A 17,669-nucleotide genomic window follows, 5' to 3' on the forward strand; every position below is an offset into this window, starting at 1 on the left:
TTTCAACTCTCAGTATGTTTACATTTTTTTCTTAATTTGCTTACGTTCAGCACATGCAACTGAGGAGAGAGATGAAGCATAAATATTTTTTCTTCATATGAACAGCTTCTTGTTTACAAATTATCTCCTCCAAATGCGTAAATATACCATCATGGCCTTCACAATAGCCATTACCTCAATGAACCCTTTCTTTATGATACACTAGTTGAGAAAGATGAGATATCAACTTAGATTTAATATAAAACTTAGAAATAACGCAAGAGTTCACAAGCAGAAAACAGGGCTGTTGTAGTCAAATCACGTGAATTTAGATTTGATATTACTAGTGTTCCATTAAATATTAATTACAACCAGGAATTCTGAATTGACTCAAGGCCAGATAATCCATATTTACATATTCATGAATATCTTTTCTTCTACTTCATTCTTTCAATGTACATTTTCAAATCGCGGATTTGTACACTTCGAGATCGAGTAGCAAATCAAATGAGGTGATAGAATACGGGTCGATTATAACATCCATATTCTTTCCTGCATTTGGAAGAATACTCTGTACTGGCACAACCTACAATCACCAAAACAAACTGTTAGATAAAATATTTACTAGTACTTGCAGAAGCCCAATAAGAATCCAATGTATGAAAATTCTCTCCCATTCTTAATTGTAGTAAAAGCATTAACAAAGGAAAGATAAGGATGTATGTATGACTACATTTATATCAACCAAGTTCAAGGTTTCTCGAGAAAGATATGTACTGTTGCATCCCCTATTCTTATTGTAGCTATAACATGATTAGAACTTCACTTATATGATGTACTTTTATTATTTTAATATTCTTACTACTAACCTTATTTGGTTCTTGGAAGGAATTTTCATCCAACGGGCCTCTGGATGTAAGCACAGTCTTTATTGATCCAGTTGAGTTGACATCATCTTCTAGTCCATCCACTGAGATCCTCATATTCACAAAGTCACCCCCATAGTTGACAATCTGCAGAAAACCGTTTTCTTGGTTATGTTATGGGGAAAGCCCCATAGTTCACAAAGTTCATGTTTGCTAAAAGTATTTTACTGCAAACATCAATATAATGAACTTAAACTTTAGCAACACTTGTAGAAGAATATTAATGCTGTAGGAAGAGAATAATCTCAGTTTATTAAATAGGTTGTGCATCAGTACCTCTTCTGTGAAAAATAAGAAAAAAGAGCAAGAAGTTAGAAGTGGCAACAAATTAAAGAATCATGGTGGATCTTCCTATTCTGGCTTCACATCTTTTTAATTCTTCTTCAAGATTTGACAAATAAGCTTTTTTCTTATCTTATCAGTATGATGACCTATATTCTTCTACCTTTTTGGTGTCTACTAATTTACAAGCTTTGCCATTTAAAATATCCATCCAAAGTGCTGAACTTTCCATCATTGAGTAACAAAGGTAGATTCTTCTAACCCTCCAACTAAATTTTCAATCAAGACATTTTCAATACCATTCCATGAGGCTCACCATCCATCTTAGAAAATCTCATTCAAGAAAGAGGAGTTAGTTCTAGTGATATTGGCCTGAACATTAAAGATTGCTAAAGCAGTGCCTAAAGAGAGGCCTACCCCTTTTAATGGTTTACACCATACAAGTTCTGCCAAATCTTTATGTAAAACATCAGGTAAAATTAGAGGAGGATTAATCTCCTAATCCACGTGTTGGTGCAAGTGTGTAATGACTGTGTATATGAATACAAAACAAACAACAGTATGAAAAGGATAAAAAGGAGCATCTACTGTGCCTATAAATGTAAGTCAAAAGCATAAAGAACTCCATATACTGTTGCATGATGGGCCTATCCACTTCTTTCATCCTAGCTTATCAGACAAGTGGGCCCATTCTCATTAGAAGATGGCCCAACATTCTTCAGCCTAAGTACATGACTAAACATGATGTGATTCTAATTTCTAATACTATACTGTTAAATATATTAATATATAACTTGACAGACAGTAAGCATTTGTTAGAAATGAAAGAGTAACTTCATAAAATTCAATTTCATTAACAAAAAGATGTAGAGGCATCTTGGAGTGCAAAGAACTAAATAAGGACCTTTATTTTCAGGTAGTTGCTGCCATCATCTGAACTCTGCCATGCAATTGCAGATGCAATAATCTGTTTAGAGTATGTAGATTGAATGGATGAAGGATGAAGGAATGCACCGCTAGAATCTTTGAAGAAATGTTGCATCCAGTAGCTCGGCGTTCCATATTGCTGCCATGAGTTGAATACTATGGCATCTGGATTAAATCTTGACCAATAAAAACCTTGCAACTCTTAGAACATGATAAAGACACTGAATTGGAAGAAAAGATGAAGGTCCTCATTCAGACTAGAAATAGCTCTTGAACAATGAAACTCAAATAAGTTTTCTTATTACGATTGCCAATTTTTGTCCAGTCACCTAATCCATCCTTAAGTTAGAAAACAAAAACCATACATTGTTCATTGTGGAAGAAAATCACAGAACTCTTTTTTGAAAAAAGTTTATTTTTAAACTAATAAGATGAATAGATGATTTCAACACTTCAAAACTATTTAGACTTCAAAGAAATATGGCACATAAAATGGCTGCCACGAAGAGCAAATCACTGACAGTACGAGCCTTTTCCTACCAATCTGCAACAACCTAGATCAACTAAGTTGTTACCATTCAGTAATACATTCACTTTTGTTGGCAGCAGTTTCTTATGTGCCAAAGGACCACTCACCATTTCTTTAAATAGTTTCAAAAACTCACCTATCCCCCTAATTAGTTTGAGAAACAGAAAAAGTCAAATCATGGTAAGCATTTTTTTTTATGGTAAGGTAGAAATTCGGGATTTACAATTTATAAGAGCTTACCGACGATCATTATCATTAACAAAGAGTGGTGCAGCACTTGCCATCTCAACAACATCACTGCACAAAAATTATCATCAAACCAATCAATTAAAACTAGGATTAGAGAGTACTCGTAATACAACATTTTACTGTTAATGTTGGAAAGATCAATATGAGAAGAAACTTTAGTATATCTAGGTTGATCACCAAGGGTCAACCACATAAAGGAAATAAAATTTTCTTTGACATCCAATCGCCCAAGCTTTTGTTATTCAAACCTCAATCTCTTAAAAACAAATTAGATTAATAGAATGACACACACAACATACTGCAGTTAAATAGCATTGCAATTGAGTAAATATATGAGTTCCACTTCTTGTGGAAGCTTAATATACATGATGATCAACTGATATGCAACAAACTAAATCACAATGCCTAGTTAAGAACTAAAAGAACTTGGAATTTCATAAGTTTACCCTCAGGGACATGTCGATTGAAGAAAAAGATTCTGTTAATTAAAATATGGACCTCAACTACAACTCTCACATGCAAGTACAAGAAAATTTATCAGAATACAGGCACATTTAGGATGATGGGAAGGTGACTAAAAGTACCTGTTTCCTTCCAATCCTACAAGAAAGCCAGCTTCTGCAACTGCTGCTATAAGGCTGCCTTTGCCAGCATCCTTTCCCGTCACAGCGTACTCACTGACAAATGCCTGGAATTGTATGACAGCTAATGATCTTTTTCAGGAGTCCTTAATTACGTTGAAACTGTATGGGTTTCCAGCTATCGAAGATATGAGTTGAAATGCAAACTTTGTGTTGCATATTGAATAAAGTTATGACATTGTTTACCCATTGATCGCCTCAGGATTGTAAAAATCTGATCTCAGTTGGAGACAGAAAACAAGAGAATTGTTTTCACCTTGAGGCAAGTGTTTTTGATCCCAAGGCATATTCATATGGTTGAAAAAGTGTTAAATCTTTTCCTAAAATATCATATAAAGTTTCTATTTTAGCCATGTGAGTGTGTGTAAGTTGGACTACAAACTTCATACTGATCTTTCAAGGAAAAATTTAGCATGTCTTAGCAATCGTTGCATCTTGGGATTGTAGAGAACTTACTTGAAGGTGAAAAAAGAGAATGTGAGAAAATCTAATTGTCCATCTTGGATATGTTTTTCACTATGTTACACATTTTTCTAAAGTTTCAACAAAAAAGTTTGTAGTCTGGTCCTGTGTTGCAGATATATAAACCAATGGTAATTGGTGAGTTATTGATGAACCATACTTTGGGGCCACTACGTGATGTCTGGTCAAATTGATGAGCCTTCGAAAACATGTCGGAAGAAGAGGTATAAACCTACCAAAGAAAAGAAGTTTGATTTTAGTGACTCACAACTAGGTAATGGCAGATAAAAACAAATTGACAAACATAGTAGCAGAAGAATCTGTAGATTCTTACATGAATATCATATAAATCTGCAGGATGATCCAGAGGGTAAGCAGACCCATCACAATTTGATATAAGTTTGATATCTGGATAGGCAGCTTTTATTGCAGAGTAAAACTTTAGATAGTTCCCTATCCAATACAAAACCAAGGCACAGTGAGCTCTTTTTCCTGTCTCAACCATGAATATAATAGAACATATACAGTAGTGGAACAATCTAACAAGAACAAAGCGAAAAAAAGGATAAACATCTTGCTGAAATTGTTTTTATAGCAAAGGAATGACCATAAACTATAAAGTATGAAGTACTGGTGGAAGTTATTTCGATAGTATCAATAAATATGTAAGTCTATCAACAAAGATATATTTAGTTATCTATAAAACATTTAAAATAGTTTAGTTATCAATTATGCTTCAGTGAGGAAGACTCTTTTGGTTAGCAAAAATTAATCCTCAAAAATTATTTTCTATCTGAAATATAGCAAAGCAGTCAATTGTACCAAGCCAAAAGGATAAATACTACATAACAAGTCGTAAACTCAAATAGAAGAATACTATTGACCTGGTTGTTCTTTAGCAGAACATAAAAAGCGACTGCAAATAATTAAAAAGAACAAACAACAAGAAACAACAGCCAAGCCAATAGTCCCAAGTGGGAATGAACAAAAACAATTGATTACATAAAAAGAAATATCTAACCAAGTAGACAGTCTAAATAGGCTGATGATCGATCAAACTCACATTCGAAGAAAAAGATTTGATGACTTAGTCTCCTTGGAGATCATTTAGTAATGTAGATTTATTTAACAGATTTGGCTCTGCCTGTAAGATGATGGGCACAGAGTAGCCCATAGAAATGAATAGGTATACCTCCATGTCTGTTTAACTAGGAATGTTAGATAAATTCATTAAAAAACAGATTTCTACTCGATTGGATTTAAAATGCTTGCAAAAAATGTGGATCTCCCTTAAGGGACTAGATTAGCTAGTAGCCTTTGGCATAGTTCACGTGTTCTTTCTACCAAAAGATGGTTTGGTTGTCCAAAACTAGTAAAGAAGACCTTCTAGTGAAAAAATCTAGACAAGAAAGTGGCACTTGCATTATCTTCAATTAATATACAACTAATTCGGGGATGCTTACATAGGTTTTCTGGTACTAATTTCAGTTCTTAACTTCATATAAGATATATCAGATCACTCTCTGCATCCAAAATCTGTACCATATCTATTTAAAGAAATTGCCTGATAAAAGCTACAAATTAATTAGTCGACAGAACAAGTTGTGGCCTTCCAGAGGTGCTTCCACAAAGCAATGAAGTTATGCCCATACTATAAAGATATTGAATTGATAGGTTGTTTGATTGCAACAAGTACTCAAAGAGTCAAAGGTAACAAGAGCAAGAAATTCTTCATAAACACACTAAAAATATGCAGAAAATGTTCAACAGTCACCACAGAGTGAGTCTGTGAATCATCACATCTCAAATATTAGCAATAAAAGTAAACTATATAAGTAGGCCAGGTGGGGCATATATCTAGTTATAAGTTGGTCATGAAGTCAGCCTGTGAAGTTAATTTACAATTATGTATACATGAAAATGAGAAATAATTGCACTCAAATACAGACTATGGCCTTATTCCTACATACAAAAGGACAAATATGACATTGCACGTATGAGTATATGATATAACCGTATTCTAGTAATATCCTAATGTGAATAGAATGCACACCTTTGTAGTTCTTCTTCCAACAGTCCTGATTTCCAATAGAAACATAATTTAGCTGAAATGGTTCCGGATGCCCCATTGCTGCGCGAATGGAGCCCCACTGGGAGTCAGGGTCCCCCCTAGCAAACTCAATACCATCAAGAATGTCCTGCAATATGGTAAGCAGAAAGGATGTAATAAGTTTATGAGTGAGGGCCCTATGCCAAGTGTGATCTATCTTCATAGAGGAACCATATGATAACAGTTGATCCAAATAATAAGCTTCCCTTACAAATTTAAGATTCCCCTCACAAAGTTACTACTTTAACATAACAAGTAAAAGCACTGGCAGCTTTCATGTAGAGCTCTCCATAATAGTTTCACTAGATCTTTGGACACCTTGATAACAGCAGCCTTCCTGTGACAGGTGCTGAGTGCTGACAGGCATCCTACTTTCATACCTTTGACTTAAATTTAGCTTGAACTTTTCAGACTTCAACCTTAAATTTGTTCGCTTCTTTTACATGAGACCTCTCTGCAATTTTGACAACAATTCCCAGATATTCAAAGCTATTGAAATCCTACTCTTCTGATAGCATGTTCTTTCTCTCCATAATTTCTTAGGCTTTGAGACCTTTTCCTTTCTTCACACCCATTTCTGATTCTCCCCATGTTATTTATTATTTACTCAACATTTCACAAAACATTTTGATCTCATAGACTTGAAAATGACATCATCTCACATTCTCATCTAGTAGCTTGTCCTACTCTTTATGCTAGAATATAACTGACATTGTCTTTGCCTTTCTACATTTATTCGAAGTTCAACTATATTTTTCCACTAAACCTCTTTTATCTTTTTTTCTCATCCTTGGTTTCTTTGTAAGACTTTATGTAGCCTGTTTTGCCATTTACTGATCAAGCCTGGCAACCAAGGATCCCTGGGGCCAAAATGAGAAAAAAAAAGTTCTAATAAATTTGTAAAAGTCCACCTAAAGCATGAAAATTATGGCACTTTATCTATCAAAAACCCAAAAGATATATATGAACAAAAAGGAGAATCCAATAGATAAACCTAAGAAAAATTATGGCATAATTAGTTTAACAATGGCCAGTTACACAGTAAGCTACATGTCTAGACATGCCTGCACAAATGCGGAGATGCTTGAAGGATTAAGTTGATCATTAAGGCTGATTCCTGCAACATTAAAATTTAAAAATTGATCAGATGAAATATATGAACGAAATATTCTAGTCCATTAAATTCAGCTATTTGAGGAGATGAATAGTTACCACTGTTGACTACCCACAACGGGGAGGCACCTAAGTCCTCTGATAGCTGGAAGACAATAATATAGCAATTCAGTTTCTGATATTTAAGCAGTAAAAGTCTTTTAAAAAAGGAACTTGTTATAACAGTAAGACACCTACTTGAAGAAACTCGAATAATCCTAGCCCGTCGTCGATCCAATACTTCCATACACCATTAAAGCGGCCAGGTCTTTCTTCCCACGGAACTACAGTTTCTCTCCACCGAAATGCATTTCTTAACCACTCACCTTCAACAAAAGAACCACCTAAAACAATAAAAAGGCATATCAATAAGCATCTTTGCAGTCTGCCACTGGTCCACCAACTTGGGTGATTAGGAGTAAACAAGAAATGAAATAAATGTTAGCTTAATTAATCCTTGTCAACTTATCTAAGATAAATGACGGCCTAACTGAAAAAGAACACAAATAAAAGGGACACCGCATACATAGAAGATTACAATAATAGACAAACTATAGTACATAACTGATGAAAATGTTACAACCACTCTCTGATCAAATAACTTTCTATCTCCTTACACTAGCAGTCTATTATATTCATTAAAAATTGCAGAATAAAGGCCTCTTCTTCATCAAGAGTACTCATCGCAAGATCTGATATGAAAAGGTAGGCAAAACTTGCAACAGTAAGAAGTTTTATATATTAACCAATAGGTTGCTCTAATAAAAGTTAGTTTCCTGTAATGTGATACAATCATATGGGCATAGTACAGAAAAGTTTTACAGAAAAAAGGAAGGTTGATGAGGTTTACAATTCAAGGTAAATTTATTTGCAATAACGGTTTTAAGTATCAACTTTGTCTAGTTACTCTGTGAGGTCTGTCTTGGTTCATTTGCAAATTGCAGCACTTTAAGTGAAAAAACCTGCAGGTATTTTCAAAAGAACAGTAAAATCGTTTTCTAAAGTTCAGTCAAAAGGAAAATTACTTTGTAGTAGAAGAGCAATTAAAGCCTAACAGGTTGCACTTTTCCTATATAAGCCATCTGAAACACTCAATACAGCTTTATCGGTAGTCTGGACCAAATTCAATGGTTCTAGAACTTGCAAGCTAAGGCAACAACTTGGGCAACTTGGGTCAGGTTGAAGGCCAAACCTTAACCAAAACCTATCAGAAATCCCAAACCTAACCCAGTGAACTTCACCTTTAGTTGGACATTCTCCAAAAATTAGACAAACATTGTCATGCATCCGGCTAGCAATATGTTAGCTGAAGATAAAATCTAGATGGGTTGCTTAATATCTGCTAAGGATAAAGTAAAAGATGAGATTGAATTCACAAGTCATGAAAGAGTTAAACAAAGTGCTTAAAAATACTAACAAAAGGTCATGTACCAAGGATTAAGAGTGATTAAGCAACATTTAGATAAATAACTTATAGTTACATGTGTATGATATACCATATAAGGTTGTACGGATATTGCATTGGCTATAGGTAGGGTTATTAGGGTTGTGTTCATCTTGATGTGTTATCTCTTAGACTTAGTGGTCAACCCAAGTCCAATCCATGTAACTTGGCCAATTGCCATTCCTAGCTGTACAGTACCATTATAGAACCTTATTGAAATAAGCAAAACATTAGTTTCTGGCTTTCTGCTATCAGAATGGAACCAGAAGCATAAACGTGTCAGATTGTTATAATCTATCATTCTGGTCCTTAGTGTTCAGCTATTATATCACTTCCGAATTCAGAAGGTTAGACTCGTTGGATTCTGACTACATTTTCTTAACCATGCTTTGGTTCAAGTTGATTGAAGTAGCCCAATTATAACCTTTAAGGCAGACTTGTATTAAATATCTGATAACTGCTAGGAAGCTTTTGATAACTTCAACAATCACTGAAGGCTCTTTCTGGGCTGCAATTGCTGATGCATTTTGTACCTTCTTTGAGCAAGGCGTATCTATTATTATGTAATATGCCATCCATAAATTTAGATTGAACATTTTCACTAAATTAATCATTAAAATTATATGGGTTTTATGTAGTTTTGAACTAAATTGATCTATAGAATACTAAAATGCTAGAAAGACTAATCAAAAAAGAATTTTCAATTGAACCTGGAAATCTGAGAAATCGAGGCTTCAAATTTGCCAACATGGAAGCCAACTCCGTCCTACAACCATGTCCCTGTAAATAAAATAAAACTACCTCATCATTCACTTTGAATGAAAGAAAACCAGATTCATGATGAATACTTATTCTTTATTCCAAGAAAATTTAGGACAATTTACAAAATTAGACACCTTATATTCTAGAAAACATAATGTACAAGTTAAATGATTTGACCCTTCAACTGACCTAAGATCACATTACACCCCTTTACGAGAAAAGATTATAAAATGATCCCCTATCACCTATCACTTTTGAACAATATACACCTCCTTAGACACACATGACATCGAATGATGGAAATCAATCATGTGACATGCACATGTCTCATTAACTATTTGCTACTTACAAAACTTCCCTTCTCTTCTTCCTCATCCTTCCCTTCCATCCACCATTTTGTTCCAATATAATCTATAGCCAAAATCCATCTATTCATCTCCCCCATCGTTCTTATCCACAAATTACACCATATCCCTCCATTCCTTTTCTATCCTTTTCTAGCCTTAAAATAAATTCACAATGCAAGCTCGTTATCCATCCTTAACCCTGCAACCTTCTCCAATTATCCCTCTGCATTCTGCAACCATTCATTAGTTTAATGAATTCAGCTAATGTATCTCGTCGTCAAATCATATCATAGTCAATGATTGTGTACTACGAGTTTTTAAGATTTGATATTCGTTCCTCAAAGAAGATCTCCATTCACTATAACTTGCATAAATAGGAAGTAAATCTAGTGACGCATATCTTTTCACTAAGTTAGCATAATTTATCACATTATCCCACGAAGAACATACATTTATGTGGCATAATACATTATTATATATACACATCTAACAATTTTAGAAATAAATATAATATGCACATGATTGATTGTGTGAAAAGTCCGTACATGAATGTGCATGTAAATATTTAAGCACACATTTGTATAATGATAAGTGTTACCCTCAGATCTTTTATAACAATACAGGTAAGAACATATCTCAGCAGGTCATATGTATGACTCAAGGAAAAGAAATGTACCATGTATGTATCAGATGGCATGACTGATACTTGATCAAACCATATAACCCCTCTCTTTCTAGTTGTCAACTGAAGTCTTGAATTGGCATCTGTTCCACTGGATTCTAATTGAAATTCCACCTTGATCCAGCTTGAAGTATCAATGTCATCTCCTCTGCAAGAACAAATAAAACAAACTTATGACTATCTAAAGGAGAAAACCATAGGAACTTTACTATCCACTGTCAAACTACTGAATAATCCAAATCCACTAATAGGCTCACATGATGGTATTTGTGGCCAAAATTTGCAATCCATCAGAGCTTGTCAGTGAAACTGATAAATTCACTGATTCCAACGATCTAACGTACATTATCACATTGTAGACCTTCCCTTCCTCAAAATACTGGAATGTTGCAGTAAGAAGAGGGGCATTAGTGCTTACAAGTATGAAAACAGTGAAAATAAAAGTAAAGAAGTTAGCAGTTGTCACTCTGTCAGCATATTAAATAAAGGAAAAGATCAAGGCTTCAACATAAAACGACTATTAAGCCTTAGAAATGAATTTTGATAATGAACTGCATCAAGAACAGTTTAGGATAAATTATGGAGTTAATTACACCTTGACCCTCTCAACTATGGATATGTATTGCTCTCACACCAAAAAAAATATATAGACAAATACACCCCCTTAAACTATGTAATTGTACCACTAAGCCCCTCCATCAACATTTAATTAGAAATTCTAATAGAAAATCAAACTCTAAATCAATCTTCTCTAGTTCCTTCAAAATCCACTTCTACCCACTTCTAACAAGAGAGGTGAAGAGAAAGTAGGGGTAATTTTGTCCATCTAATTAGTTAGTCAATTTTTTAATATTTTTACTAATAAAATTTCTTATGGAGAAGCTTAGTTATATAATTAGATACTTCAGAGGGTATATATGTCCACTTTTTTCTTGAGGGGATGAAAGTGATATGGAGTGATAGTTGAGAAGGTCAAAATGTAATTAATTGTAAAATATAGAAATCAGCAAATTTCATGTTACTTAGAAGACATCGAATTAAGCATAAAATCAGTAAATAGTTACAAAATTGGTTACTTCATACCATGCCCCAGTAACCAGGGTTGTAAATACCAACACCTCCATCTGGACAGATATTAGGCCCTTCGTCATCACAAAGTACTTCCATTCGGAGTGCAACCTCATTACGATCGAAACAAGATGTTCGATCAGTCGCTACAACTATCACTGACTCATCTCCTATAATGGACCATGGGGCAATGTTTGAAGGAGTATTAGGGCCGCCAGCTTCGAATCCTGGATACAAAATTCTGAGTGCTTCAGTTTGAACCAGGCAGGCAATGTTTATATAAGAATGTAACAGGTAGCAAAAGTTATCACTCTGAAAATGTAACAAGCAGAATGTTAACATAAATCATCCTTCGTCATTAGGAGACAACAAGGCTAAACAAAAATGTTCAGCAAAACCATGTTAGATCAATGTCAAAATTCATTCAGGTCTATGGAGTGAATTTGCAAGCAAAAAAGAATAATAAAATATAACAGAGCATTGCTTGATCATTATATGGACCTATTCCAATAGGTTATATGAGTAGAACCTTCTTTAATTCAAATCTAACTTTCACAAGGTTTCTTCATTAAAATAGTGATTTTCTGTTCATTTCACATTTATTTCTTTGATCCATTAACAAGATATGCAATCATTCTTTTATTGTATTTGAGACTCTGTATGGAGATTTTCTTTCAATATCATCCGAAGAAATACTGAGCAAACTCTTATATGCTAAAGCAAGATCACATAATAACTTCAACTGTTGGATATCATATTTAGTGTGTCAATGATCAATTAACTCTACCTCTATTGCTTACAAGCTCTGCCCATAATCCACCAGCTCCTGCATGGTTAATCTCCTGGAATTGTATTGCAAGTGTTGATTAACCTTAAATGAAGATTTAAACAAAATATAGAAGTAAATCCAGGACAACTGAATCTTTTCTTGTCTCATCATTGCTAGGAACGTAACTTTATAAATGTAACCAGCATCAGTGGCAATTTTCCTAAGAATGTAATAGTGCAATACTATTATTAATCTCTTATAAGGTCCATTAACCAAAAGTGTTCGAATGACTTTCAAATTCTCAAATCATAAGTAGATTGAAAGATATTCACAAAATCTAGGTAAGCATTATAACAAGAAAAAGGGGATGTAAGACAAGAAATCTTGACAAATGAGAATAGATTATCAAGGAAAAATGACTAGTTGAAGGACTAAAAGCATTTAAAGAAGTGATATTTTCAATCAAATAATAACTATAGATTAAAAGGTGAGAAACAAAGACTACTAGAGTATAATACTCTGGCAATACTTTCAAATAGCAGATGGAATCAACCATGGAGTGACTCGTGGTGGAGTTTATATTGTAAAGTTTGACATACGACAACTAAAAACTGAAAAACAACACAAAACTTAAGCTCTCAACAATTGAACTACGGGACTTTTGCAATTTAATTGTAGTTTTTTTTTTTTAATTGGCAAGATTGAGCTTTTGAAACTCAGTATTTATGTTTACTATAGTCGACGCACATTTTATTATAATAAAATAAATATAATTTATACATGTGGTGCATACTGGATTCCATTATTGTAAATCAAAAAATAAAATGCAATTAAGTTGCAAATGGTCATTGAGCTACTGAATAGCAGAAACAAAGAAGGGAAAAAATTCGTTCACCTCAAAAAAGATGCCAAACATATTTTCTGGAATCTCCCTGCCATGTCCGGGAGAAGCATCTACATGCAGGACAGCTGTCTGGTTTGCTGCGAGCCCAGTAGCCAATGTTTGGAATACACCGCATATAAGAAACAAGAAGTGGAACAATGTGTTGAAACATTTAAGTCGGTGATCCATTGGCCTTCACCAAATCCAATCCAAGGAACAGCTGCACACAACCTATTTAAGCAGGTGAATCAGGTATATACATCATATATAGAAACAAATAAGAAGTGCTTCTAGGATTAGCATTCAAGCTAAAAGCAGGCAACGAATCACAACATACAATCACATCAGAATTCCTTGCAAGTAACATTGCTTGTTCAGTAGAAAATGCGATTATAAATTGATCAAAACAAGTTGCAATCTTCCAACGCGTAGCACATATACAACGCCAAAAACTGATAAAATATCACAACAGATCGGAACAAGACAAACTACAAATTCGGAAAAGGAACCAAATTCCAGAATCTTGAAAAGAAAAAGGTATTCTTTATAAAGGAAGTACTAATAAAATTACCAATCTCAATTCAAGAAACTGAAATCTTAAGCAGTATCATAGCATTCAAGAAACAACCGAAGGCAACCTATTTAAACAGGTGAACCACGCCACAGGCAAGAAGTGCTTCTAAGATTAGCATTCAAGCTAAAGATAGGCAATACATCACGACATACAATCACATCAGAATTCCTTGTAAGTATCATTGCTTGTTCCATAGAAAACGCAATTATAATGTTTATCAAAACAGTCGCAATCTTCAATGTAGCACATCTACGACGTGCAAAACCTGATAGAAAACCACCCGGCATAGACGATAAACACCCCCAAAAAAGAACCAAATTCCAGAATTAATCCTCTAAAAAATTGTCAAGAAATAAAAACACTGTTAAAAATTACCGGTTTTCGATTCAAGAAGCTGGAACCTTGAGCAGTATCACATCATCTCACTGGATTAAAGCAGGTGAAGGATAAGGACCAAGATTCCTAGGTTTCCGACCACGGACGTCGTTGTATGCTCCGGCCCGGATCTTGTTCGGATCGCCGAACCCTATCCGTCGGATGCCCATTGAACGGCTCCGATGGTCTATCCTCACTTCCTCGTCGCGTTGCTTCCAAGTCCTCGCCGAGGCCATGCGTGGGGCCCCCCGAGTCCAGTGCTTAGCCGATCGCGGATAAGCACTCAGTTGATCCACACCGTTCATTTTCTCTGAAGCATCGATCGTACGGTTGAGATTGCGGAGATCGAAGGATAGGGAAGTTTGTGTAAGCTTCATATGACTAGTCATTAAGTGGAGGTAATGATGAAAAGGACAATAAAGATATTTATAGTCCAGTTAGGTAGTAGTTACATCATTACATCTACGACCCCCATGTGGCTTAATTACACTCAGACCCAGATTTATTACATATTTTCACATAGATCCTTTTATATTTTAGCAAAACTATGAATATGACTTGACTCCCTTGTTGTGTTTTCCATTAATCTCGTCATTAAATCCTCGTCAAGTTTCATAATTTGCAACTTTTCTTTCCAAATTGTCGCATGAATCTCGTGCAGGAACCCTCAAAAATAGGGAATTAAAAAAGCTCAAAGAAAAGTAGAAGATGAAACGTACAAGCTAACGAGAATGCTGCTAGAGAGGTAGGTTAGGATCAAAACTAAAGTCAATTAATAAAGGTTTATTCTTTGATGATGAAAATGTCAAAAAAAAAGACGAACTTATTAAATCCCCTCCCACTAACTACCATTCACATCAATGAAGTGGGCCGGGTAGGACGCGGCATTATAGATGTGATGTTCACCAAGTAAGAGAGAGAGAGAGAGAGAGAGAGAGCAGGATTTGTCTAAAAAGAAAATGATCGACTAATATTATTACTAGTAAAAAATTATGGAGTTTGTATGAATTTTATTAGTATTAATTAAGCTCTTCGTCTACGTACTTTATATATATATATATATAGAGTTTTTAATCCAGGATGGTGCATTAAAATTGTTATCTATGTTTCTCATTAATATTAGCATTGAGTTGGTGGGCCCTACTCACACACCTAACCTTTGGGCAACTACTCGAATGGATATGGTTGCTTTAATCTACAACAACAGTCAGTCTTTGCTAAACAATTGATTTGTTCTCAAACTTTTCAAAGAAAATGGCATGCTTGAAGTCATATCTTGAAATATTCGGCCATTGTGGAGTAAATTATGGGATCTCTACCTTTACAGGCATTTCATCAAACACAAAGAAAGAATCTTATATATCTCCACTTACCACCCTCTTGTGATAAGTTAAATGAGTGGATTGCTTATAAGGGATGGAATTGGAGATATCTCTATCGAGAGAACAGATCAAAGCACCTTGGAAGGAAAACCAGAGTGGAGATAAGAACGTAGACATCCTAGTGGATGGCTATTTAATACTCTAGAATTTTAACAGTGTTTTCGACTGTTCATATGCATCAATTCAAAGAAATTGAAGCTCATCATTGTCAAAATTCCCTAGAAAAGTTCCTAACTTTACTCAATGCTCTAACTATACACATTATTATTGTTAGAAATAAACCTCTCTCCTCTATTTACTTTCTGATGGCATTTCTAGGCATGACCCATTAGGAATTATATATTCACAACATAAGGATGAACACAACCACTTTGAATGTTTTAATATAGTATTTGAGCTATATAAAAAAGGGAAATCCATACAGCACTGCTTATTCTTTGGGGGGACCAACGGGCAGTTGCAGCTTTGGCTCCTCCTCTCATATAGCATTGCTTTTGCCTTCTTTATTTGCTATCCCAAACCTTTATTACAGTTTGCTTTTGGCTTTTACCTTATTGCACCAAGGTGGTCAATATTCCTCCGCCACTTTCTACTCCAATTACAACTAGAGAAGAAGAGGAGGAGGAGGAGGAGGAGGAGTTAATCGAGAAGTGCTCAAATGAAAGAGTTCAGCTATGAAGCAATTGAAGCAGCCACAAATGGCTTCTCTCTTGAGAGGCTAATAGGGAAGGGGAGCCATGGGAGTGTCTACAAAGGTATCCTCAAGGATGGCAAGCTTGTAGCAGTGAAGAAGCCATCGCCTGGGTTCAAATCAATTCAAGGTGATTCAAAGCTAGAGAATGAGATCAACATACTTGGATCCATCAACAGCCCAAGTGTTGTCAATCTTATAGGTGTGAGTACTCAGGGCCATGGATCAACAGACAAGCTTCTGATCATGGAGTTCATGCCAAATGGCTCTCTTCATGACCTCCTCCACGCATCTTCAGCGCCGCCGGGTTGGCCTCGGCGCGCCGCCATGGCTCTCCAGATCGCCTGCGCTGTTCTCGCGCTCCACGAGGCCTCGCCGTCGATCATCCACCGGGACATTAAATCGGCGAATATATTGCTGGATAATAAATTTAACGCACGGCTGGCCGACTTCAGCCTCTCGGTGAGAGACGACAAGCCGCCGTCTATGGATCCCGCCGTGCCAGCGGGGACTATAGGCTACTTGGATCCATGTTACACCGAGTCGGGACAGTTGGGCCCCAAGAACGACGTGTTTAGCTTTGGGGTGGTCTTATTAGAGCTCGTTAGCTCTAGGAAGGTGATGGACATGGACGGTGATCCTTCCTCAATTGTCGCGTGGGCTGCCCCGATGATTCGAGCTCACCGGTACGCCGACGTCTGCGATCGGAGAGTAGCCCTGGCCGACATGGAGAAACCGGTGGCCCGGATACTAAACGTCGCGGCGCGGTGCGTTTCGGAGGCGGCGGAGAGGAGGCCATTAATGGGGGAGGTTGTAGGGGAGTTGCAAGGGGTAGTTGAACGCATTTGGCGCCGCCCAAATTGGTGTCCTCTGAGGTGTGTTCAGGCTTGGAGGAAGATCGTGAAGAAGAGGGCAATGACGACAAAGATAGTGTGCAGAGATCATCTGGTTGTCAGTGGAGATAATGATTGCGGCGATGATGAGGCGAATTAGATTTGGATTTGGTGTGGTTGTTAGTTTTGAAGAAGTTTAGGCAGTGACATGACAAGCTGAAGTGGGTTAGGTAGCTTCTCAGTCCTCACTTTGGGGTTCATTTTGTGTCATATTTTGGACTCACATATAGTTAACTACTCTTTCTTTGAGTCCTTTCTTTTTCACAGAAGGAAAGAAGGAAAGAAAGAAAGAAAGAAAGAAAGAAAGATCTTTTACTTACTTCTTTTAGCTTGTACAAGAGCAATTACCTACGGCCTCATTGGCTTTCAATTCTAGTGATATTTTCATTAATATTATTCACTAAATTTAAAGAAGCAACAGATTCTCTATGTGGTGGCATTGATTATGGAAGAATTAAATTTCACGGTCAAAGATACCAAAATGTCAAGTTTACCAAATTCAGCAACCGTAGCAGCAGCAATAAATAAAGGAAGAGAAACTT

The 17,669-nt window shown here is 35.8% G+C and overlaps 2 protein-coding genes across 8 annotated transcripts; one reads left to right on the forward strand and one right to left on the reverse strand.

Moving 5' to 3' along the window:
• Window positions 1-286: 286 nt before the first annotated feature.
• On the reverse strand, window positions 287-14,430 carry LOC140764846 (alpha-L-arabinofuranosidase 1-like). Of its 7 annotated transcripts, none has more exons than XM_073103655.1 (18): window positions 14,162-14,415; window positions 13,225-13,432; window positions 12,348-12,402; window positions 11,576-11,787; window positions 10,750-10,871; window positions 10,487-10,640; window positions 9,412-9,481; window positions 7,456-7,601; window positions 7,318-7,363; window positions 7,170-7,222; window positions 6,049-6,193; window positions 4,330-4,448; window positions 4,156-4,227; window positions 3,477-3,580; window positions 2,884-2,940; window positions 2,092-2,290; window positions 849-992; window positions 287-565 (listed from the first exon to the last, which is right to left on the reverse strand). In XM_073103655.1, the coding sequence occupies exons 2-18, from the start codon at window positions 13,399-13,401 to the stop codon at window positions 443-445; spliced, it is 1,998 nt and encodes a 665-aa protein (XP_072959756.1). In that variant the 5' UTR covers window positions 13,402-13,432; window positions 14,162-14,415; the 3' UTR covers window positions 287-442. The 7 variants fall into 7 exon arrangements, 6 of the variants coding, with proteins under 6 accessions (XP_072959756.1, XP_072959753.1, XP_072959755.1 ...); XM_073103652.1 differs by having other exon boundaries at window positions 13,225-13,443; window positions 14,162-14,413; XM_073103654.1 differs by lacking the exon at window positions 14,162-14,415 and adding an exon at window positions 13,851-14,021 and having other exon boundaries at window positions 13,225-13,443.
• Window positions 14,431-15,897: 1,467 nt separating this feature from the next.
• On the forward strand, window positions 15,898-17,480 carry LOC140764849 (serine/threonine-protein kinase-like protein At1g28390). Its single transcript, XM_073103661.1, has one exon. The coding sequence runs from the start codon at window positions 16,202-16,204 to the stop codon at window positions 17,225-17,227; it is 1,026 nt and encodes a 341-aa protein (XP_072959762.1). The 5' UTR covers window positions 15,898-16,201; the 3' UTR covers window positions 17,228-17,480.
• The last annotated feature ends 189 nt before the right edge of the window (window positions 17,481-17,669 follow it).

The sequence above is a fragment of the Typha angustifolia genome, chromosome 8 (assembly GCF_048772165.1).
Source record: "Typha angustifolia cultivar Huaian chromosome 8, ASM4877216v1, whole genome shotgun sequence".
In the NCBI taxonomy this organism is placed as follows: domain Eukaryota; kingdom Viridiplantae; phylum Streptophyta; class Magnoliopsida; order Poales; family Typhaceae; genus Typha; species Typha angustifolia.